The sequence below is a fragment of the Camarhynchus parvulus genome, chromosome 10 (genome assembly GCF_901933205.1).
Source record: "Camarhynchus parvulus chromosome 10, STF_HiC, whole genome shotgun sequence".
NCBI classification, from domain to species: Eukaryota; Metazoa; Chordata; class Aves; order Passeriformes; family Thraupidae; genus Camarhynchus; species Camarhynchus parvulus.
Genome location: NC_044580.1, coordinates 16,612,943 through 16,636,378, shown reverse-complemented (window position 1 = coordinate 16,636,378; position 23,436 = coordinate 16,612,943). Strand labels below are relative to the sequence as shown.

At 41.9% G+C, this 23,436-nt stretch overlaps 2 protein-coding genes across 3 annotated transcripts in view; one reads left to right on the top strand and one right to left on the bottom strand.

Moving 5' to 3' along the window:
* The window catches only part of IGF1R (insulin like growth factor 1 receptor), a 171,129-nt gene extending 161,153 nt beyond the window's left edge, over window positions 1-9,976 (top strand). The window contains exon 21 of one of the 2 annotated variants that reach the window (XM_030955067.1): window positions 2,528-9,976. In XM_030955067.1, coding sequence (XP_030810927.1) covers window positions 2,528-2,894 — 367 coding nt within the window. In that variant the 3' untranslated portion in view covers window positions 2,895-9,976. The remainder of the gene's footprint in view (window positions 1-2,527) is intronic. The other variant, XM_030955068.1, reaches the window with a different exon arrangement.
* Window positions 9,977-11,399: 1,423 nt separating this feature from the next.
* Window positions 11,400-20,544, bottom strand: PGPEP1L (pyroglutamyl-peptidase I like). The gene is given in 6 exon segments (XM_030955482.1): window positions 11,400-11,672; window positions 12,600-12,829; window positions 13,291-13,407; window positions 18,726-18,778; window positions 20,470-20,509; window positions 20,512-20,544. Coding segments are annotated over 6 exon segments (663 nt in total). The 3' UTR covers window positions 11,400-11,482.
* Window positions 20,545-23,436: the final 2,892 nt, after the last annotated feature.

Below are 23,436 nucleotides of genomic sequence, written 5' to 3'. Positions count from 1 at the left end.
CAAAACAGAGCTCAGTTTCTGCTCAGTTCCTTGAGCAAAAGATGCACAGAGGGATGCTGGCTATTCCCCTAACCCATGGTGGTGCCTCCAGCTCCCTGGAGCTCGCTTGCCACCAGTCAGGAACGTACTTTATAAATCTGCTCAGGTTGTATTAACAGCCTGTAAATTCCTCCATTGTCTATTGGAGAGGTTTTTATTTTGTTTAAGATAATGTAAACAAGGCCTGCGAACACACAGAGTTAAAAAGGAAAAAAAAATCCTTTTATGGGAACTCTGTAGGGTTTTTAAATCTGGAATGGCTTAAAAGAAACATCACATGTCCTTGTTTGTGCTGATGTCACATGCATTACTCCGCTGCTTGTGGTATCTCCTTAGCATTGCCCTTAGGCCTCGGGGCGCAGCGCCAGCGAATATCCAGAGTTCCTGGCTCCAGCCAAGCTTCTATTCAGGGACACAGCAGTCAGCTGGAAGGGAAACTGCAATGAAGTAACAGAAATGGATTTTATATATTTATGTCTCAAGCTTTCCTCACCCTTGTGGGTGAGGGTACGGTGCAGTTTTATAGTCTGGCTCGGCTTTTGCTCTGAAAGGCTTTTCAGACTCAAAAACAAGCAGGAGCTGGGCAGTGTTTACGTGTCTACGTGCGGTTACAATGCAGCATTGAGTACCCGGGGAGTTCTCCCAGCACAGACTGGTTTTGCCAGCTCCAGTTGGGTGTCACAAGGCCATTCTCAGGTGGCTGACGTTTGCTCATGCGGAGCGCTGCCAGTGGAGCTCTGGCAGGGATATTGGGCACTTTAGATGCACTTCAGTGAAGATTGCTTTGGGTTTGCTTGGAGCACTCAGCAGTGTTTGCAGCCCAAACACAGGCACTTGCCCTCTCTGCTGGTTCACATCAGCTGAGAGCACAGTGGAGGTGCAGCAGTATTTCCCAATTTCCCGAGTTTCTGGGCTGGGGTTTTCTTTGCTGGGGTTTTGTTTCAGGCCAGGGCTCCTGAACTCTCTCCAGACCCACCATGGGCTGCAGAGCCCAGGCTTCTCCAGCTCAGTGTCAGTCCTGTTGGAAAGGTTGTTCTAGAGCAGGATGAGCTTAGGTCTGATACAAAGAGAGTGGATTTGTTTGGTTTTGTCTGTTTAATTTTAAAATGAAATTTTTCCACACTGATGCAGAGATCTGGTCAACTGAGGGCACAAGGCAGTGAGAGCTAATGAAAAGATCAAATAGAATTGCTTGTTTGCACTCTGAAAATCTGTGGAAGTTGGAAATACGGTGTTGTTGTTCTCTAGAATTGAAGCTAAAAGTTCAGGCGACCTGGCTTAAGGGAAGGCTGGCACAGGTGGGAAATAAACCCCAGCAAGCCAAGGGGGTCTGACTGGGGCTGCAGGTCCCAGTGCAGGCAGGTGAGTCAGAGACATGCATTACCTTAACTGAGAGATCTTTCTTGGCTTTGTTTTATTTTTAGATCCATTCTTACTCCAGCACAGAGTAGTAGTTTTGGCCAGCAGTGACTTCCTCCACACAGCATGTTCCTCTGAGCACTGTGTACACAGAGGGTTGGCTGGAAGAATTAATGCTAATCTTTCTTTTCTTATTTAAATTTGTCCTATTACTGTGCTGTGTTAACAGAAGACATCCCTATTCCACCTTCACAGACGGTGAAATCCTTTCTTGTGTTATGTTTAAAGCTCAGGGCGATCTCCTGGGAATATCCAATTTTGCTGTGTCATGAAAATGCTGTTTTCATTATGTCTGTATTACAGTTTCATTTTGTGGTTTTGTTTTGCCAGCATGGGACATTGTACAGATCTAATCATGGATGTGCTTAAACAGATGATCTCACACTCTGTAAAATATTAATGCATCCCTGGCCGTAAATGAAAACAACCTAATTTTAAAATAAAAAGATTAGAGAATGTCTTTGAGATTGGTAAATGTCCACTGGGGATTGCAATTAATTTTAATGTAATTTTCTTCTTTCAGGGGAAAAAGGCAGTGCTTTACCTTGTGTGTATTTCCTATTTTAATTTTTTTTCCAAGGCAGTATTGATGGGGTGGGATGAGTTGTTTGAAAAAGATACTCCAAGAGGTGAAATCACGTAGCTTATGGCTGAGTAACCACAGGGTAATTTAGAGGAAAAAGAGAAATACCAAGTCAGAATAAAAGTGCAATGGTTCTGGATGTCAGGTACCCACGAGACACGAGGGGTGGGCAGGTGTGTGTGAGGGAGCAGGAAAGGTGAGGTAGGAGGTGTGGGAGTAAATGGGTGATGAGAGGAAGGTGGAAATGTGACACAGATTGACAGCATATTGTGAGCTGGAGGGGACCCACCAGGATCATCAAGTCCAGCTCTTAAGCAAATGGCCAGTTATGGGTGTTGGACCCACAATCCTGGGGATCTCGGCCTGTGGAAGCTCTGTCACTTTGCCTTCCCTGGGGATGGAATGATTCTCTAAAACATGTGGCCTGACCCAGTCATGGCTCTGAAGCCCCTCAGTAAATGTCTGTCCTGTGTGTTCCCTGCCCAGGTTCGAACTGATGCGCATGTGCTGGCAGTACAACCCCAAAATGAGACCCTCCTTCCTGGAAATCATCGGTAGCATCAAAGACGAGCTGGACCCAGCCTTCAAAGAGGTCTCCTTCTTCTACAGTGAAGAGAACAAGCCTCCGGACACAGAGGAGCTTGACCTGGAGACTGAGAACATGGAGAGCATTCCTTTAGACCCCTCCTCTACCCTGCAACCCACTGACAAGCACTCAGGACACAAGGCCGAGAACGGCCCCGGCGTGGTGGTGCTGCGGGCCAGCTTCGAGGAGCGGCAGCCGTACGCGCACATGAACGGCGGCCGCAAGAACGAGCGGGCCCTGCCGCTGCCCCAGTCCTCGGCCTGCTGATCCTCGCAGGAACAAACACACACAAACACAGGCATTGGGGGAAGAAAGAAAGAAAATCACAATATATTCAAAAGCCTACTGTACCTCAGTGGATCTTCAGAACTGCCATAGCTGCACTTGGGAGAACCCTTTTTTCAGTAAACAAGTTACCGTCTTTTTCTTTTTTTTTCAATATGCAAGCAGATGTTTGTTTCAGTCAAGGACTCCAGTCATGGGGCACACAGTTGGCCTTTTAAAACTCTTAAATGTTAACACTTAATAGCAACAGAAAACTTGAGATCTGATGCCTCTCTCTCCTCTCTCCTTTCTCTTCTTTCTCTTTCTTTCTGTCTCTTTGCTTCATAATGGGAAACATATCTGCGTGCAAGTTCAACCGTACAGCACTTTTATCAGATCAAAGATATTGCAGGCCAGGTGGTTCCCAGTACCCCTGCAAGCACCTGCCTAACACTGTAGGTCTTTATAAAAAAAAACCACAAACAAAAAAACACAAACAAACAAAAAAAACACACACACAAAAAAACCCTAAACTAAAAAAGACTGGATTTTTAATGTTGCTCTTTAATCTTTTTAGGAACATGTAAAAGAATAAAAAAGGGCCATCATTCGTCCAAGGCTGTTACCATTTTCAACGCTGCCAAATTTTGCCAAAAAAATGAACTCTCTGTTTTTTGTTTTCGTTTGTTTTTTTGCTTTCTTTTTGGTTTTTTTGTAGTCATGGAAGGAGCACAGTAATCAACTGCTCTGTTCAAAACAGATCCTGACCAATATGTTCTATTCAGTCATGCACTGGTATTTAAAAAAAAAATAATTTAAAAAAAGTCAAATTGTCTAGATCTTCTTTCAAAACTGGACAAAATGTGATTTTTATTTTTCTTTTCTTGTGATGGAGAAGATAAAAGTGATGGGGTAAAGAACCAGCCCTCCCTCCACCCCTGTCCCCATCCCAGTGAATTCTGGACAAAACTGGCAGTGGTGAGCTAAACAAACATGTGCATTTCGTACAAAAAAGTCAACTGCCCGCCACAAATGAGTTACGAAAAACCTGAGAATGAGCGGCCGAGATCTCCATCGTTGCAGCCTGCCTTCCTTCCCAGGCTTGCAAGGAAAAAACACCTAGAAACATAAATTGGAGACGACAAAAAAAAGCAGTAACCGGATTCAAGTATATGATGCTTTGTTGACCTTTACTCTTTATTATTAAGACTTCTCGAAGGGTCTTGCAGTTCTATGTTAGACCATGGATCATTTGCATACACATTGTCTTTTGTGTCACTTTTATAACTTTCTTACGGTTCAGATACTCATCTATATGTCTGTACAGAAAAAAGCTGCTATTTTTTTTGTTCTTTATCTTTGTGGATTTAATCTATGAAAACCTTCAGGTCTGCCCTCCTTCCCTTCCCTTCCACTTCAACAAATTTTCTTATGCTTTGTACTATAGTGTGTAACTTTTACTTCCTCCTTCCCAGTAACTGATACCTTTCATATGATTTGCCATGAACTGTTTAATGCCTTTTTATAAATACATTTCCTCCTTTTTTTTTTTTTTTTTTTTAAATTTTATTTTCCTTCCCATTAGTTGTTTTACAACATCTTGGCTGTGTGGGCTACGGGGCCTTGGAGGGGGACAAGGAGAAAAAGGGACACCCCGCACAGGAACACTCTGGCAGTGCTGTGGTGTGGTGTTTTTAAGCCCCAGTTTTCCTTCTTTCCCACTAACCTCTGCCCAGACAGCACGCGAGTCTCTTACAGTGCAAGGCGTGATACAAACTCAGGTCAGAAACAAAAGGTTAACTATTTAGTGCATCCTTGTTCAGTGTTTATATTCATTGTTGTACAAGGGTCCTACCCCTCCTGCCCTCCCCGCTTGTTCACACATCCACCCGCCCATCCCCACACAGACACACACACACACACATGTATTCTTTTTAAATTATTAGTTGGGTACAACAGCAGACACCAGGCTTTTGGGTCACTAATCCTTACAAAGATTCTTTTAACCCTTCCACCCTGTGAACAAGAGCTGTGCCAGGTGCAGCTGGTGATGCCGGGCGTTCCTAAGGTGGCCATCGATCACCTGGCTCCAGCCAACCCCAGCTCTTCACCTTCCTGATGGGGAAGCCCTCCTGGAGGGCCCCTGGGCTGCACTTCCCAGCCCTGGTGAAGAAAACCACCCCCAACCAAAGGGAAGCCCCCGCGCCCTTCCCGTGGGGCTGCTGGGAAGCTCGGAGCTGGGGCCGGCGGCTGGACTGGCAAACAGTGAAGTGTTGGCAGCTATGGAAACCTGTGCAAGTCCAAGCTTGTGGCTTAAATCACAGACCAAACCTCAGAACAAAAGAAGACGAGTGAGCTTGTTTGTTCAGTAGCAGAAGCCTTGGTGAGAGGGGAAGGAGGGGCCATCAGGAAGTCGACACCCAAGGAGTCGCAGCAGTTGCTCATCTTACCTTAGTTCCAGTCTAGGCCTTTGTTTAGCACTGATCCAACCAAACGATGGCAGGAAGAGGTGGCTCTGGGATGGAAATGTTCAAATCTTTTGAGTAAGAACAATGAGAAAAATTATACTGATTGCTAGTTTTGACTGGAGATTTTTAAAAGTTTGTAGTGCTTTTTGCTTGTGTAGTTTAGGTCCCATTATCTTCTCTTGCCTCTGTCCCATAGTTACTTTTCCCCTTTTGAAAATGAAAAAGACAAAAAAGTTAATTAAGAAGGTATTCTATGTAGGATTTTTTATTTATTTTTGTGATATCAGTTTAAATCACTGTAGAGATGCCCCATAATGAATTTAAATACTGAGATAAGGGTTTTAGAGTATGACAGGGGGACAGTTTTTGATTTTTTTTTTCAAACATTTATCTACCTCACTCTTATTTTTTTATATGTGTGTATATAAAAAAAAATACATCTCACATTTCTCAGCAGCCAATAAATGCCGTTGATACTGGTAACCTCTCACTCCATATACCACATGCTCTAGGTTCTGGAGGGGAACAGTCACTGCCTGTCACAGAGGGTCACCTCAAAATATTTGCCTCAATTCCAAGGGGTTTCTCCAATTTCTTAAAATTTGTTGTTGTGAGGAGAAATCCAAGAGTTGTGTGACTTAGGGTGACCATTCTTTAAGGAAACACAGAGGCTTTTTAATGTGCTGTCGCAGCAGCCCTTGGGTCAGCAGCAAAATGCTGCGTGTTTGGATGAGTGGAAATGCAGCTGACCTGATATGGGAACTTCAAATTGTGAGTAATTCCTGAAATCTGTTACAGAAATCAAATGTTTACAATGTTTGAAGGTCCAGAAGAAATACTAAAGGGAATGTTCTTTCTGTTTGTCCTGTAGAATGGACTAAGTCATTCCTGCCAGTTCTTGCTCAGATGTCACAAGCATCAAAAAGATATTTGGCTGAATCAGAACCCAAAAATAAATTGGCTCATACGGGATGGCGTTGCTTTCTTGACCAAAACCTGTCACTGGCTGCTACATCAAATTTACAGCTTTGGTCTTTGCTGCTTCTGTTTGATGAGAGCACTGATTTTTTTTAATTTTTTTTTTTCAAAACTAACATTGAATTGATTTCTTTTAATGTGCCAGTAAAAAGTCAGTTCCCTTTTCTTCCCCTGTTTATATGCATTGTAACTGTGGATTCTGATGGACCAGCCATCAAATTTTAACTGCCCTCTGACAGTGTGTAAGTGGTTTACAAGCACACAGGACTAACATGAGCTTGCCATCAGCTTGCTGTATAATGTTTCCTTTTTTCCAGCTCTGGCAGCTGTTCGTGCAGGTGTTGGTTGTGGTATCTGAGTAATGTGGTGCTTGGCTACTTGGAGTTGTACCCAACTTCTTGGATACACAGTGCTGTGGTTAACTTCTACAGTTTGTCTTTGAAGGGAGCGTTTCTCCCTAGTCCTGAGAAACCAGCAAAATTGGAAGTTTTCACTATTACTCGTTTGGTTTTCCATGTTTGATGTTCAAGTGACCTTTGGGTGCAGTGGCTGTTCCCCTCCCTTGCACATATTGATTACCACAACTGGAGATCCTCAGATCTTTCAGCTGGCTAGGAGGGTTTTGTTAAAACTGTCCGAGTTTCTGGTTTGTAGAATTGTACCTAGGTGGTTTTACAATGCATTAGGAAGAAACACTAATGACGTAGCATCACAAGAAGCATTTCAAAAAGCACTTCAGTAGAAGACAGCCACGAGGCCTCGTGTCCGTGTGTGATGGCAGTCAGCTCTCCTGGACCAAACCACCTTCATGATACCATTGCATTCTGTGTTTGCAATTCAAGCTTAATTCCTTTTTTGTTCTGTTTGTTTCCATAGCTTTTTTTGTTGTGTTTTGTGCATTTTGAATAGCTTTATTCACATGGGTTTTTCATGCAGACTTCCCTTGGACAGTAAATCGAGTTGTTTGTGCATGTGAACAACTGAGAATTAATGTTGGCTTGATAGAGTCATAATATGGTTTGTAATGTTGTTCTTCCCTGAGACCACTGGCTTGTCTGGTATGGAAAATTTATTTAGAACTTTAGCTATGTTTGAATAAAGTTAAAGTAATCCAGTTTGTTTATAAATTAAACACAAAAGCCCACCCAGCCCTGAAAAGCAGCATGTTGAGGAATGGCACCAGGATGTCCCGATGCGGTGGGGTCAGGAGCTGGCGTCGCCGAGGGGAGCAGGGACTGCAGGGCTCGGCCCTGGGTCCCTCCTGAGTGGCACTGCAGAGTGCCCTGGCAGAGGAGCTGGTTTGGTTGCAGGGAACACAAATGCTGTGCAGACACAGCTGTGGCACTAAATCAGGTGCTCCTTGGTGGGACGATAAACCGGAGGCAGCAGCCGAGCACGGTGCAAGGTGTGGAGCCACCCTGTGTGATGCCCCTGCTCCTCCCAGCTGGTGCCAAGTGCTGTGTGGTTCCAGGTGCACTGATGCTCCTCTTGGTCTCCTAAAACAAAGGAAGGGAAGTCCAGTTTGCCCAGGATGACTGGTGACCAGAGGGGGCTGCTGTCAGGCCCTCTGGGAACTGCTGAGGGTTGTTGGGTTCAATCCAAGTCTAAGTGAACAACACTCCTATTGTTGGTGTAACTCCATACATATATATCTATATATACATATATATATCTGCATATGTATATCTATAATATAGATATATATATATATATATTTAAACCCTTTTCATTCCATTAGTACAAGTAACACTTGTTTCCTGTTATTCTTATTTTGTTTGTCAACCGTGTGTTTAATCACTGGGCTGAACAACAGTGGAGGAAGGTGCAAGGGATCCACTCCCTTCTAACCAGTGATAAAGCCAGATATTGCAACTTAACCCATGAGTAGATGTGCAGACAAGGATTGAAGAATGATGTGTAGAAACAACACAAGTGGCCAGGGGTGCTGAAGATACAGAACTCAAGTAGACAGGAGGGCTTTGAAGGACACCTCAGTTCAGAACTGGTTGCTCAGAGGTGCTGAACAGCCTCTGACATGGAGCAGCTGGGTCAGTCAGCACAGAGCAGTTCGTGGGGAGACGCCTGACAACAAAGGACGCAGCAGTGGGGATTTACTGAGACATAGGGCTTGGCAGAAGTTTGAGGTAGTATCCTGAACTTAATCTGTGGCACAGCAGCAGTGCTCAGGTGTCCCAGTTCTGATTGCCGGTACTTGTAAATGAACCTCTGGACTTTGCAGCTGGAGCAGTAAATTCCTTACCAGGAGTGTGACAGTGGTTGGTCATCGGCCTGTACGGATCAGTCTCGCCTGCAGTCGGCCCGTTCTGCAAGTACCTTAGGACTTCACTAGTTTGTGTGTGTGCATATGCGTGTGTGCTCATATATATTTTTTTGGGTATGCGTTCTGTTGATTAGTAACCATTAATTAGCATTTTCAATAGGGCTTTAAGTCCAGTAGATTACGGGTAGTCAGTTGACGAAGATCTGGTTTACAAGAACTAACTAAATGTTTCATTGCGTTTTGTAAGTACATAGAATAATTTTATAAAATGTTTGTAGTTTATAAATGCCTAAAATATAATTTAAGGGCACTTTTCTGTGTCCGTGTGTGGGTGTGTCTGTCTGTGATCAGTTTTTCCATGGTACCAGTTACTAGTTAGCTTTACAATATGCCAAAAAGGAATCGCTGACTTGTCCAGTTCATGGCTTGTCCCTCTCCCCTGTCCCGCCCAAGCTTTGTGACCCAGTATACAGTGAGTGAGTAAAGGAGGTGGGAAAATGTTCTGTATCTTCAGTATCCTGGTCTTCCAGAGCCCTCTGGTTGGGGTGGGATCCTCTTACCTGGTCATTTCACTTTGCTGTCTAGGGCAGTTACCTTCATGGATGACAGGAACCTCACTGGTCAGGGAAGCAGAGTGGCGTTTGCTGCTCCCCAGGCTCTCGGGGCTGCTCAGCACCTGCTGTGAAGGATGCCACTGCATAAGGGAAAGAGGGAAGGTGGTTTTGGTAATTACTATTGAAGAGTTCTTTGCAAATTTCTTATCACTTCAAATGCTTGTGTAAAGCTGTTGAGCACCATTGGAAGCTTTGTTGAAATGAGCAAGGGAGGGTCCCTATTTATTGTTATTTAAATATCTTGAAGATCCAACCTCTCTGCTGTTGACAGGGACGCCTTTCTCTTCTGTTTTCTGAACCAGTGAGGTTTGAGATGAAAGGATTGGCCAGAGTTTGTCTACCTCTGGGACAAAAAACTAGAAAGTGCTAAGGAATGGATGCAGTTGCAAATACATTTTCCAATTTTTCTTGTTTAAATTTTTTAAAGAGAAAATTAAACAATAACATGGCCAATTTATTACATAAAAAGACTTGCTGTGTATAAATTATTCCTAAAGAAATTCCTGTGTTTATATTAAAATGAATCAGTAGATTAAAAAAATTTCAAAATGTTTTTGTATATTCTGTTGTAAGAATTTATTCCTGTTATTGCGATATACTCGGGATTCTTTACATTATGAAAAGAAGAAACTTTGTCTATTTTGAATGGCTGAAGCTAAGGCTCCTTTAGTTTCTCTTACTCTGCTTTTTTCTAGTAGTTTCAGTACTACATGATTTAAGTTAAATAAAAGAATTCTGTATGCATTTGTTTGTTTCTGCTTTTGTTGCTCCTTATGCAAACTGTGTACAGATTAGAAAACTCAGAGCAAAGCTGCTCTGGTCTTCCACTGCCCTTTTGGCTGCATCTAATTGAGCTACTCTTAATAGGAGTCAGTACTGACATTGTTTGATTGAAATCAAAAGCATTTTCATCCAGAGACACTGAGCTTTTGGATCCTTCACGGCTGAGGTTGGAGCAGTTTGCATGAGGCGGTTCCTGCGAATAAGGTGAGCATTGTTAGTTTTTATTTACCTGCAGAGCAATCCCCATCTGAGGCATTCAGCCAGCCAGCACCTGGTTTTCAGCTTTCTGTAACACTGGAAAGGACAGTGGCCAGAAAACCAACATTGTCTTGGCATTTCCACTTCCTCAGACTCTTGGCATCAAGATGTTGACTAAAACAAGGCTCAGTGGCAGCCTGAAGCCCCAGCAGCTGCCTGTGCTGGTGTGTTTGTCTCTTGTCCTTTTTACTGATGGTGCTTGAGGAACAGGCTTTTGTTCCCCTCAGGAAATCCCAGGTGTCCAGATGAAGCTGCTGCTGTGCTGTTCCTGGCTGATTTCATCTTGTCCTTGTGTCCTGGCAGCAGGATTTCAGAGGAGAGCGTGGACATTCCCTGTGTGCTGAAGGGCAGTGCTGTGACCCTGTGTGGTACCCAGCACTTCTGTAAGGAGCTGTTTGAGATGTGGAGGAGTCTGCTCCCATGTTTTACAATTTGGGATCTCCTTGGTGCCTGTTCTGTAGGTAACCTCACGTGCCCTAACCCTCCCCACAGCACAGTGCTTCAGGATTGCCTCTCTTGGGACAGGTTAGCTGTTGGATTTGCCTTTGGGCTGTGCTCTGTGGAAGGACTCTGGGATTTTCCCCTGGGACAGGCTCTGAGAATTTGGGGAAAGTGGCTGTTTTGGGTTGAAACTCAAGTTACCAACAGCATTATAGATCCTGCTGGTTTCCAGTTTTCTGTGTTCTCTGCAGTCACTCTGGGTCAGAGCCTGTTGCTGATGTGGAAAGCAGCATCCACAGCAGGTCAGTAAGAAAGAACTGTAAAACTTCCCACACCAGAATCCCCAAGTGTGTTTTGATTTCCCCCATACCCAAATTTTTTGTGGGCTGAACTCTGGACTCAGACAGGGGCTGAGGGGGATCTCTGATCCATCCTGTGCTGAGTCCTTACAGCTGTGAGCATCCATCTGGGGTCAGCAAGTCTTTATTGATGTCTTTCTAACCAACAGAACCAGGATTAAGCATCTAAAATGTTTTCAATCCAGTTGCACAATTTCTGAAATCTGAACAACTTTATTGTTACCAATATGAACCACCAATCACTTGGGTTTTTTCCCCTCAAGCCTTTTCTAAGAGATACAAACGTTTGGGTTTTGCAAGGAAATTCCACTGAAAGTAACGTGGGCTATAAAATCCTTTGTGTGTGGGTTTTAAATAATCTTTAAATCTGCTTCATTTCAGAGGTAAGGAATTGCATTCTAAGAAATCCTCATTTTTTCCCTCTGTGATCCATCTCTCTTTGTTCCCCACACTGTTCTAACATTGCTAAGATAATGGTCTGTAATGCTTTTCCTAGAAATTCTGCTGTTACCGACTCAGATAATGGAGGGACGTGGATGAAAGCAGCTCTTCCATTGCCATAATACAGAGAAGTGTAGTAGGTGTAATCACAGATGTACCTGCAATATTAAGAACAAAACAAAACCAGGAACCTGAATTAAGGCTCAGTAAACTTTGATTAAATTTAAATATTCTAAGTAGCCAAACCAGATCTGGTTTATGAAATTATTAAGAACATATTTGCTTAGTGAATAAAGGAAATGCTGAAATAAAGCAAGTTTGAGAAACAAATGTTGCTTATCTGATGGTTTGGTTTCTCAAACACTCACCCACAAAGAACTTTAAATAAAAAAAAAATCACAAGACAGGCATTCTTGTGGGGTGGGAAAGGTAACACACCCTGCTGGAAATTACAACCATGTAACACAGTTTTTGTCTAAGTTATAACATCTGCCTGTCTGAAAGGATTTTTCTTATCATTTCACCTTTTAAAATTCAGGTGCATATATTGAATTTAAGGACCAATATTAGCTGATTTTTGTTTAAAATAAAATAAAAATTACTTGTTTGTTTTCCTTTCCAGTGAAGACTAGCATAGTAGAAAATTGCTTCAGTGCTACTGGAACACATAATGAGATCACAGGCCTGGTTCTAACAGTACCTGTAATTGCTGTTCTCCAGTGTATCTATTTACATTTTGTATCCCTCCCAGATGAGAAAAATAGATTAAAATCTGCTCCTAGTCTGTATTGCTTTCAGACTCTCTTAATAGCTGAGGTTTACTGAGTTGCTCATCACAGGGTGTGCTATGTTGGAACTTGTTTCTTTTGGAATTTACAAATCTATGGAAAAATATCTACTGGCTGTAGCTTTTCATGAAGGCTGCTTTACATAAAATTTAAAATCATCCCAGTTTCATAGCTGTGCCCCTCTGAAGACTTTGCTTCAGAGTGATTTTGGTTGGAGGAGAGCTCATGGCAAAGATCCTCCAGGGTTAGAAGAGCAGATTGAGTTGTTTTTGTGAGCCCCTGATACGCGATGTTTACCTTCCTGCATCTCTGGAAAGGATGATATCAATCCCTTCCACTGAGACATTTTTCCAGAGACTCTTCATATTAATTGTAGATTCAATCTTTTCTGGGCCATCTAGCACGCAGCAGGCACCTTCTGGGTGAAAGCCACACACATCCCTCTCCTGGTAGCCTTTGTTCTTCCCACACTGCTCCAGGATGATGAGTGCTGTGGTGGACGAAGCCAGCCCAACATGAACTGTAAGCTGGTTTTTCCCACCAGAGTGAATAATAGGAAATTAAAAATGAGACTTGCTTTTTAAAAACATGTGATGCAAAAGGTCCAAGCATTATGTGAATTACTGGCTTCAAGGTGGGGAGCCTTGCTCATGTCTAAAGAAAACTTTGATAAGGTATTATCAATGAGAACCAAATTAGGCTGTAGTTTTTGTTGTGTCTAGTCAGGACTGCAGAGCAGCAGTACCTTTTTTTGCTGTTTATGGTAGATATTTTCCTTTCCTTTGTTCAGCATCAGTTATGCTGTTTAACTGGCACGGGGTTAGACCAGCATGCTAATTAGTGTGTGCTCTGAATTTCAGCTTGAACCTTCATCACAGTTTCAACAGTCACTTTCCAGAGTTGTTTGATGTTTTGCAATACTCTCTTGGAGATTTTTTCATTGTATTCAGGGGAGGGGAGGAGATTGTTTAACTTCATCATTACCCACCAGTGGCTGAAGGGTTGTCCATATCTTGCAGACTTGCTCCTTTGCTTTTCGGTAAACCACTGGCAGCTGCATGATCTGGAGATCAATGTTTTCACCAAGGTCTCTCTTGGACAGCTCCTGTGTTTACAAAAAAGCCACTGAGGACTTGAAGGAGCATTGGATTTCTGACTGATTAACAAACTGGGCTGATTCAACTGAGGAAACACCTGAAAGAGCCACACCTTAGCCCACGGTTCCTGAGCATTGGTCTGCAATGAGATTTGTTTTGTTGTTGCTCCCTCTCTTTTAACTGGAAGAGACTAAAATGTGCTAAACAGTTTCCTAATGTCACGTCTATCCGTGTGGAGCCATTGTTGTGTTTTCCAAGAAGATGCTCAGTCTCCAGAGGGTGTGAGGGGTTATTGCTTCGGGATTGGTCCCTGGGGAAACATGAGGCAGCATCTCTCAGAAAAGCTCCACTCTTGAAAGCATCTAAATAGGCTTTGCTGTAGGTAAGAGCTGTTTCTCTGAAAGATCTGGTAGAAAAACTGCACTGCCAAGAGACAAAACCAAGGAGAATTCGCCTTAAGCATGACTTTTTCACTCCAGAGGTCTGCAAGCTTGATCAGGTTCAGGTAAGCTGTGCTGAAGGTCACCGTCAACATGAGGAAGTCACATTTAGAATGAGTTTAATTTACTTTTTGGTCTAGAATGTTTCTCTAGTAAAAGGAAATGTCACTGAGATGCTACTTCTCTGTCAATTATGTACAGTTGAGTTTCCACACTATTTTCCCAAAGAAAAGATTATGCTCAGAATTGAGGTGAATGGAACAAGAGCACCCTTCAAAGCAGCAGCTTGGCCGGGTGGTTGGAAGATGGTCTGGAGAATAAATGTCACATGGAAGAGACTTGATATGATTTTGTCAGTGGAACAGGGCTAACAAACCAGGCCTAGGCCTCAGCAGAAGGTAAGCAGCTGCAGTGGCAGAGTGCAGAAGGAATTCATCTGAGGTGGGAAGCTTTGTCGCAGAAAATAGAATGGTGGTTGAAAATCCCTGTTCCATTTGAGTAAACCACTCCCAAAGGATGGTACAGGTTAAGTTTTTAAGGGGGCACAGGCAAAAGTGGAGGTGTCTTATTGGCCCAGGAGACCTGTAACTATTCAGTGTCATCAAATTCTCAGGTTTTTGTTTCTCACTCAGGATACCCATGCGGATGAGGCCCACAGTTCTGGGAAATCTGCCCTTCAACACTCGCTTCCTATATAAACTGTTCCAATTTTCTTGTCAGCGGAAGCATTGATTAGCTGTGCTCAATAAACTATTTGACACAAGCAAGGAAACAATGCCTGCAGGGAAGTAAACACATTTGGAGAACAGTGCCAGCCTTTTTTCCTGTGGGCGCTGACAGTCTTTGAGAGCCCATTGCATCATCCCGCTGAAGAATGCTGTACTGTGCCTGAGCCTCCACACAAGAAAACCCCAGCTGGTTCACAATTAGCATTTGCTTTTCCAAAGCATTTTTAATTTTTACATTTAGTGAGAGTCTTTCTTTTAAATTATAAGGCTTAGAGGACTCATCTACCCCTAACTTTGGTGCAGAATGTGGAGACCCAAAGGCAGCTGTGATGCTGCTCTCCTCTCGTGCTCTCTGGGTCGAGACATTCTGTTGTCACCAGCTGTCATGGCAGAAACACACAGAAATACTTTTGTGCAGGACCAAACTGAAGCTGGCCAATAGCACATGGCTAAGAATTTGTGTCAGAGGAAGATGGTTCTCTATGTCCTAAGCAATTTCAGCGTGTTGTCAATAATGTGTATTACTGTGTTGTCTAACAATCCCATTGTTAGACAGGGCTTACACCCTGTTACACCAGATGTGTAAACATGGAGCAAAATAAAAAAAAGGCTGTTCCTTGTCTCAGCCTTAACCAGAACCAATTTTGCATTTAAGGTAGGAGACTGAAGATGGTTAGAGGAGGGTAACTGCACCTGGAAACTCACACTGGTGAGTGAATTCAGTAAACAAATGCCTGTCTTTTGTTAGTGAAACAGGAAAGGAAATTTCAAAGGAGGAGGAGTTTGGGAGGATTGTTTTATGGGAAAAGTGGTTAGAAAGAAAACATGAAGATTCTTTCTTGGCAAGTTCTTCTAGAAGGGAGAAGAAATCCAGCATTATCAGCTGCTGACCATGAGCTGTTGTGAGTTGTGGTCATAGTCCTGGTCCACTGGTGTTCTGGTCCAAAGAGAAGTGATTTGCACAGCACTGTGCTCAGGTTGGTGCTGGAAACTCTGTGTGTTGGAAATAACTTGAACTTCTAGAAAACTCTGGAAAACATCACTGATTTTGCCTGAGTTCTCACTGATTTGGATTGCTGGGAAGGTTGTTGTGTGTGTTAATTTTGTGAACTGCTCATGCTGGTGCAGAAAGGAAACAAGAAGGCTTCAGTTGGCCCAGCCAGACTGCAAGTACATTGCAAACAAAGGTGTTTTGTGTGGCTGGTTTGTGGGGTTTTGTTTATGTGTTTGGTTTGGGGTTTTGGTTGTTTTAAGTTGGGGTTTTTTTCTAATCCTGTAGATAACCTTCTTAAAACTTCAGGGATGTAAGAAAGTTCCAACACAGAAATGAAGGCACTAAATAGCAATGTCTTGGTTTCACAGATGATGAAACTCAAGCAGAAGGGGAGAGAGACAGATTAAATGACAGATTTCCAAAGACCACATGGTCAGTGGCAGGATGAAAAACTGTGCTGGGAGATCTGATCCTCATCTCCTGATAGCAGACATAGTTCCCAGAAGCAGTTGGAAATGTGACCTGTTCTTTGCACTAACAGTTTAATCACTATGAATGTTGTCACTCAACTTACATTTGTGCCTTATTAACTGGGGACTCTGACCTTGGTGGTGGAGTGCCCTGAAAGGTCATTTTGCTGCCAAGCTGCAGACAGGACATTCTGCAGGAGGAGACACAGCAAAAAGGGTGGACTGGCACAGCTGATCCCATCAGCAGCATCTTGTGGAGGAGCTTAAGGAAAGAGTTGTGTGTAAGATCAAGTATTGCTCAGAGAAGGGCAGCCATGGTTCTTTGGCCAAGGATCCCTTTCAAGAGCACAGAGAGTGAGGTTTTGCTTTGGAAATAGGACACTGGAACTGTTAACTGTATTTTTACAGGATTTCAGAGGCTTTTGGTATGAGGACCCTTCTGGGATGTGAGCTTCTAAGACTGTGTGTATCAGCATTACATCATCACTGAGGGTGTTATCCAGGCTTTGATAAGCACCTACTTTATTTTGGGGTAATAATTAGGATAGTTCTGGGTAATGCTACAAAGGCATTAACCCAAATGACCAGTCATATTTAGTAGGTCCGTTCTGGCTGCTCAGCACGTTGCTGAGGATGAATCTGAGTGCACACTTGCATGGTTCACAGCAAAGAGACTTGGCAGGAGGGTTTTATGTCACTCCAGTGATCTATGCAGGTACCCCAAGCCAAGACAGGATTACTTCCAGATGTAAATACTAAATTTTGCTATCTTTAATATATGTGCATAAGCTTCCTGAAGATCATAGGGCTACTCCCCTGAATGAGGCCAATGGAACAATACTACGAGATTGCTATTTAGTGTGGAGAAGCCTATCAAAATTCAAAGTGCTTCCAGATTTGCAGCACATTTCTCTGAATTGCCTGAATTAACCACCTTTGCCAGGGAGTAGGAAACTAAAGCAGCATCCCCAGTCTGAATACAAATTAATTCCACATAGAGGGTGCCACATCAGAGGGAAATGGATTTGTTCTCCTCCATGCACAAGGACTGACATCTGTTTTGCTGGGGAATGCTGTGGCCCTTGTTATGTAAGTCCCTGGCATGGGCAGCTCATGGCATTGTTACAGAAAACTCATCCCATCGGTGCGGCCTCACGAGGCTGTTTTGCTTGCAGATAAAGAGTATGCTCTATTTTCAGCCAGAAGAGGATGATCTTGCACCCAAAATTAGAACCAATAGGAATCAGGAAATAATGAGCAAGAACACTGTCAACTGACAAATATTTGTGGTTTAGGGCACATGTCAAGTTGGAGTTAAAATAATTTATGGGTCTCCTGTCATGACTGGGGTGTGGAAAGGTATCACAGAAGTATTTTTGTTTCTTGTTATCCTACGGGGATAACACCCCTCCTGACTTGGAAGGGGCAATAGATTTATTCTATCAAACACCAAGCTGCCCTCAGCATTCTTGACCCAACAAAGCTAGAATAGAAAATATGTATGGTTTGGTGGAATTACTATAGCTTTGGTCTTTGGAAAAACATACTGGCTCTTTGTTTTTCAATCATCTTGGCTTGAGTGCACTTCAGTTTCAAAACAGATATTCAGTAGCTGTCACCAAAATTTGTACTATGGTTATAGTCCTGTAGAGCCATCACCTTTCTGTCATTACTAATACTTTCCTATAGCTGACTTTCTCATTTCAGTGTCCAAAAGCATTAAAAAAAGTATGGACTTGTTTCAGTCTTCATAATAGAACACAGCCCCCTTGGTTTGTTTTACATGTCCTACTTTCCATTTTACCAATATTATATGTCATTTGTTGTATATTTTGGATCAATGCTCCAATTTAATTTTACTACTTTGACTGTTTCCCCCACTAGTTTCAGATTTCATTGTGTAACCTCCTTTCTACCTTGGGATTGCTAAAAACTTATGTGGAAGATCCTCTCAGAATAACTCTGTTTATAGGTACCTTATGAAAGAAATTGAACTCCAGGAAAGGCTGCTGTCTGTGACAGGGAGAATGAATCAGCTGATGCTGAAAGCCAGGTATCCAAACCATGTCTTTGTATCCCCCAGCTAAATTTGTTCTACTGCACACATTTAGGAAACAAGCAGGAATTTTCAAGACTGCATCTGAGATTTATTACTGCTGGTCAAGGTGTATGGAGAAAAAAAACCCTCTGAATGACCTTGTTTTCAATTTAACTGTAGAATTCACTGTCATTCGAAAGTGGAAGCCAAAGCTGAAATGTGAACTCACACTTAGAGCTGGCACAGTTTAGCTTCTGTGTTCCTGAAGCAGGCAGTGAGAACTCAGTAGGCTACACTTGTGTGAGAAGCAAATCACCTCACACAGACAGGATAAAATGAACTGTGGTAGGAGAAATGGTGGTTTTCTGCAGACAGACATAACCTGTGGCACATGCAATAGTTGTAGAAAAGGCACTATGAGTAAAAATAAATTTTTAAAATGAAGAATAATATTTTAAAGTGCTTAAATGGCACCAAAAATAAAGCAAGTAAAATAATATTTTACTGCATTATCCTCTTTGTTCCATGTTGGGTGTCTGCTCCATGAGGCACAATTCTGTTTGATGAGTCATGAAAAGGGAATGGGAAGCCTAAAACCAGTTTGTGTTGGGATGGCTGAAAAATAAAATGCCTCCCTCCTTTTATTTTATGCCTACCTTCACTGCTTCCCAGCTAGAATTAACCAGGTATTGTCTGAAGGGACCAAAACCTGAAAAGAAAGAAAGGAGGTTTTAACTTGTGCTTACTCTACAATTACACATTAGGTGCTGATGTGTGCACACACATATTTGATCTTAATCTTCCTATTTTTGGTTATGGAGGTTGAGTTTTTTAGATAGGATTTAGCTTTAGTAACACTTAAGGGAATAGTATTTTCAATTTGCATATTCACTGATAAAAGAACTAATCCTGCCATCTTCATTCATGTCAAGCCTTTCCTATGAGAGAGCCTTAACTGGAGCTGGATAAATGTACCTTCAATAGGACAGATCCTGTAAATGATGATTTTGGGGAAGGGTCACCATCCACAGAAATACCACTACTAAAAGTTATGGTATTAATAACTCCCGGGTCACAGTTAATGTATCATTCTTATTGTCAAAGCTCATGAAGATGAAGATATGCATATTTAATGAAAATGTTTGAAAGAGTAAAATTTATTTAATCTGTGATTTATTTTAATAGCAAGTAATGAAAACTTAACAGTTTTCTATCTGGGAAAATGTGCTTTTTTGTGATGCTGGGAAAAATGTCTTCACTTTTTCCCCCAGGAAAAGAGAGGAGAAAAGGGGAAAGAACACTTTGACTCCAAAGTATTACATTCAATTTTATGCATCTTTTTTTGTGAAAGGATTTTTTTTAATAAAAAGGGAAAAGACCTAATTTTGAGCAGATGGGCATTTTGTCATTTAAAAGTTTGAAGGAAAACTCCCACTATCTTTATTAATCTCGATTAATGTTCTCAATCCAGAGTGTTGCTAAGTCCTAGATACTGGGTGTCAGGAAAATGAGTTTGTGAAATGGTTTTAATGCTATTACTCTTAAATATTTAAAATCCTTAAATGGACAAGTAAATACTTGACAGCAGATGATTGCCATTTTGCACAGTGAAAGCTACTTGTATGTAGAGACAATTAAGCTAAATGCAGGCTTGTGACAGCTTAATTAGTGCTAGACTTTAAGCATTTCTTAATTTGTTAATATTTATTTCATGACTGCTCCATCTTTTCTCTTTAATGTTATGAAAAGCTTATATTTTTGACAATATGTTCTCCAGGTTTGAGTTTCTCCTGTGGTGAGGGAACAAAGAAAATGGTGTTCATTTCACATTTCCAGGAAACATAAAACCCCATTATTCCCACTCTGCTTTGAGAGCAAAATTTGGGTGGCACCTGCTCCATTTTGGAGCTGTAGTTGTACAAGTTTCTGTACCTGTCTGTGCAGAATTGCAGAATTATAATAAAGTTATTAAGTAGCTCACAGTGAAGCACTTGTGTCAGGGGTGGCCCTGAGAAACTACTGCTTAGGATAAAATTTTTATGAAAAATAACTAATTGTATGAGAGTTTTACTGCAGTACCTGCAGCAATGTTGAAAGGTAACTGGGTGAATGTTACTGGGCTCCATATAATAAACTGGGCTCCCTGCCAGCAGGTTTATATTCTGAGCAGGTGAAAATGTGACAGAGACATGCTGTGATAATCTCTGTAGTAGATGAAAGATGCACGTGTGTCTTAACTAGTCTAAAGCTTTTTGACCAAGGAGATTTCTGGACATAAATGGTGATCTAAAGGGAGGAAAAAACTAACAGGGTGCTAAGAAGTGTTCCCAACAAGGGTATGTGCCATAAATATCATAGGAGAGAACCAGACTGTCAGCCTTTTAGGAGGTTAACAAATACCTCTTGCCCTCTCCTGCACTCCCATCCAGCTCATCTGCAGTTACGGCTGGAGCAAGCCAGACTAGTTCTGCCCATCTTGCAGCTATTAAAAAAAAAAAGAAAAGTGTTTAATTGAAAACAGCAAGATGCAAATCTCTTTGATGTAGCTTCACCCTCATTCCTATATCCTCAGATGACCTGCAGTGGAAAATTATCCAGCAACTCACATGTCAAGATATGTGTAATGATTGCCCTTAGATGAGCCAGTGGCAACAAGAGGAACAGCGAGCAGCAGCATTCCTTAGGAGCTTTAACCTTTTAAAGCTCAGCACTCTCTGAGCCGCTGCTTCTGCCTCTGTGATGCTGGACTCGTTGGAGCCAACAAGAGAAACTCCAAATTTGGTCCCTTGTGCTGCATGTTCAGGCATGTTCCTTTGGTATATTTAAATGGGATGGTTTAGTTTAGCAGTGATGAGGCAGCATCTCCTGTTTAAAACTCCCTTACCTTGCCATGAAACTGAGCCCCTGAAAGTTGCCATGTGCTGCTCTAATTCTGGACACTGACTGTATGACATTGTGATGCAACCTGGTTTTCTTGCTTCAGAGCTTCTTTTGGGTAAGCTTTATCTAATAGTAGCCTGCACTGCCTTGAGCTATGTGGTTTGGATCAGAGAGAATGTCAACAAAGATTAAAACATGGAGAGAATGAACAACAAACCCAACTGGATGGCAGTAAAGAGGGCAGACTGCAGTCTGTTTCCTCTGACATGCATCTGATTTTTCTTAGGAAGGCACAGCAAGTTATTTTCCATTTGGAAATGTTAGTATGGCCATTTGCTACTCTTTTTCCCTCCAGGAAACTGTTTATGACAAAGATCAAGCATGCGTGCTTACCATCTCTGGCTCAAAGAATGAAATAAAAATCTTACCAGTCACCACCACAGTGCTGGAATTTGAATCCATGATTTCTGTGCTCCAGAAGGTGGAATCTCCTTGTCTTTCAGTTCCAAGCAGTATCATAATTCAGGTATCTGTGGCAAACTTCATTTGGGGCACCTTTTTTCTTCCAACTGTGATGACTCTGGCTTCACATGACAGGGATGATTTGTGACTCATGTAACTTTTAAAGCAAAAATGATTACGTCTCTATTAAAGATAGCCGTCTGGCTGACTGGGACTGCCCCAAACTCTTTCCTCTCCCAGGCACGGAGTATTTAGGAAGAAGAGGAAAAGCTTAAGAAATTTCCTGCAAAATATCCAGCAAGGTTTTTATCACTTGTTTATGTGCAAGTAAACAGAAAATTAATTGAATCAGTTTGATTATATCTCTGTGGGTTTTCTGTTTTTAGCAGATGCAACTCACTTTAATGGTGAGGAATGACAACTACAAAAACTTATCTGTCCATTTCCACTGTTCTTGGACTTCTCCTTACTAACTAACGTAAGCTCAGGGGCAACTTTGCTGTTCCTCTTCACAGCACTTATCTGACTTACTACTCTTGATCTTTATCTCAGGCTTGTTATGAAAGAGTCCAAGCACTGTACACTTTTCAAAACAAACACCAACAGGAAAATGTGTGTATTTGCTAACCCAAAACATTTACTCCGTAATACCCTTTAACAGGCAACATGTTAGAAAATCTCACTCCAACTTGCAAGGTCAGAGGAACTCTGGAAGCTGGGTTGTAGCTTGCTGAAACTGGTGAGTTTAATAGCTGGTCTGTCTTCATTAAAGTGGAGCCTGAGAACCAATGGGGGGGGCTGAAATCAAAACATATGCACATTGTCACTGCCCAAAACAAAAGCATATGCAAGTTCTCTTGGGAATTATAACTATGTGGGCAGAGGGTTTCACTGGGTCTTGTTTTGAGTAGGAAGTGTGTGTGTGTGTGTATGTGTGTGTGAGAGAGGGAGGGGAGAAATAAGCTAAGAATAGAAAGCTACTATATTATCTCAAGGGAGCTGGTAATTGTGAGACCTTAGGGAAAAAAAAGAAAAATCCCTGAAGAAATCCCTTGGGTTGGGTGGTGGCTGAATGAGGTTTGGAGCCATGACCTGTGTCTGTCATTTAAATTGTCCTGTGCTGAAACACAAAAAGATGTGTGGATTCTCTTTATTTAAAAGACACTGATTCCACCATCCATTTCTTCCCCTGACTAACACAACATGCAGAATTAACTTTTGCTGGCTGCTGGGGCTGAAGGAGCTTCCAATACAGGAAACTTTCAGAGCTTTCTGCAGCTTTAAATAAGGCAGAATCTGCCACTGGCAGCACTGAATTACTTTTAAAATCCTACAGTCCTTCATATTTCTATGCCAAAGACTCTTATCCATTAATTTTTATGCTTGACCAGTCATTAAAACACTTCCTACCATTCTGAACAGAGCAATGACTTACCAGTCTTCTCATAGTTATTTTTCATTTGTGCTGGTTTTTTTTAAGAAAAAAATCTAAGTATAGGGTGGTCTAATGAACAAAGAATTTGTAAGGAATAAGGCAAGATTTAAAGTCTTAATTAATTTCCAGAGTGAGACTTTCTATTTTCTTTGGGACATGAGACTGCTTTATACATATATATATATGAAGGGTATTGCTTGAATGCTGTAAAATACTAGGTATTTCATGAGATATTCTTCCAGAGGGGAGATGTAAGTCTATTATTTCCACGCACTCTGTAACAACTGATATGATCTTTTTGGAATGTAGTACTAGTTTTTAAAGTTTTTACAGCTGGCAAAAGGGAGTAGAAAAGAAATAGAGAGTAGCAAAGATTAATTCACTAAGCCTTTATGAAGAAGCTGATAGAAATTTGTAGGAGGGGAGAAGTATTGTCTTGAATAGTTAAGTTAGTCCCTTTTCTTAAGCAGATGTTTGTTGAATTGGAAGTAAAGGTTCTGAGACCTGATTCTGATTCAGTGTTGGTAAATGCTTGTGCAAGTGTGGGAGGAATACTAGTGGTTTAAGTAAGCCACAATTTGACAGAGACC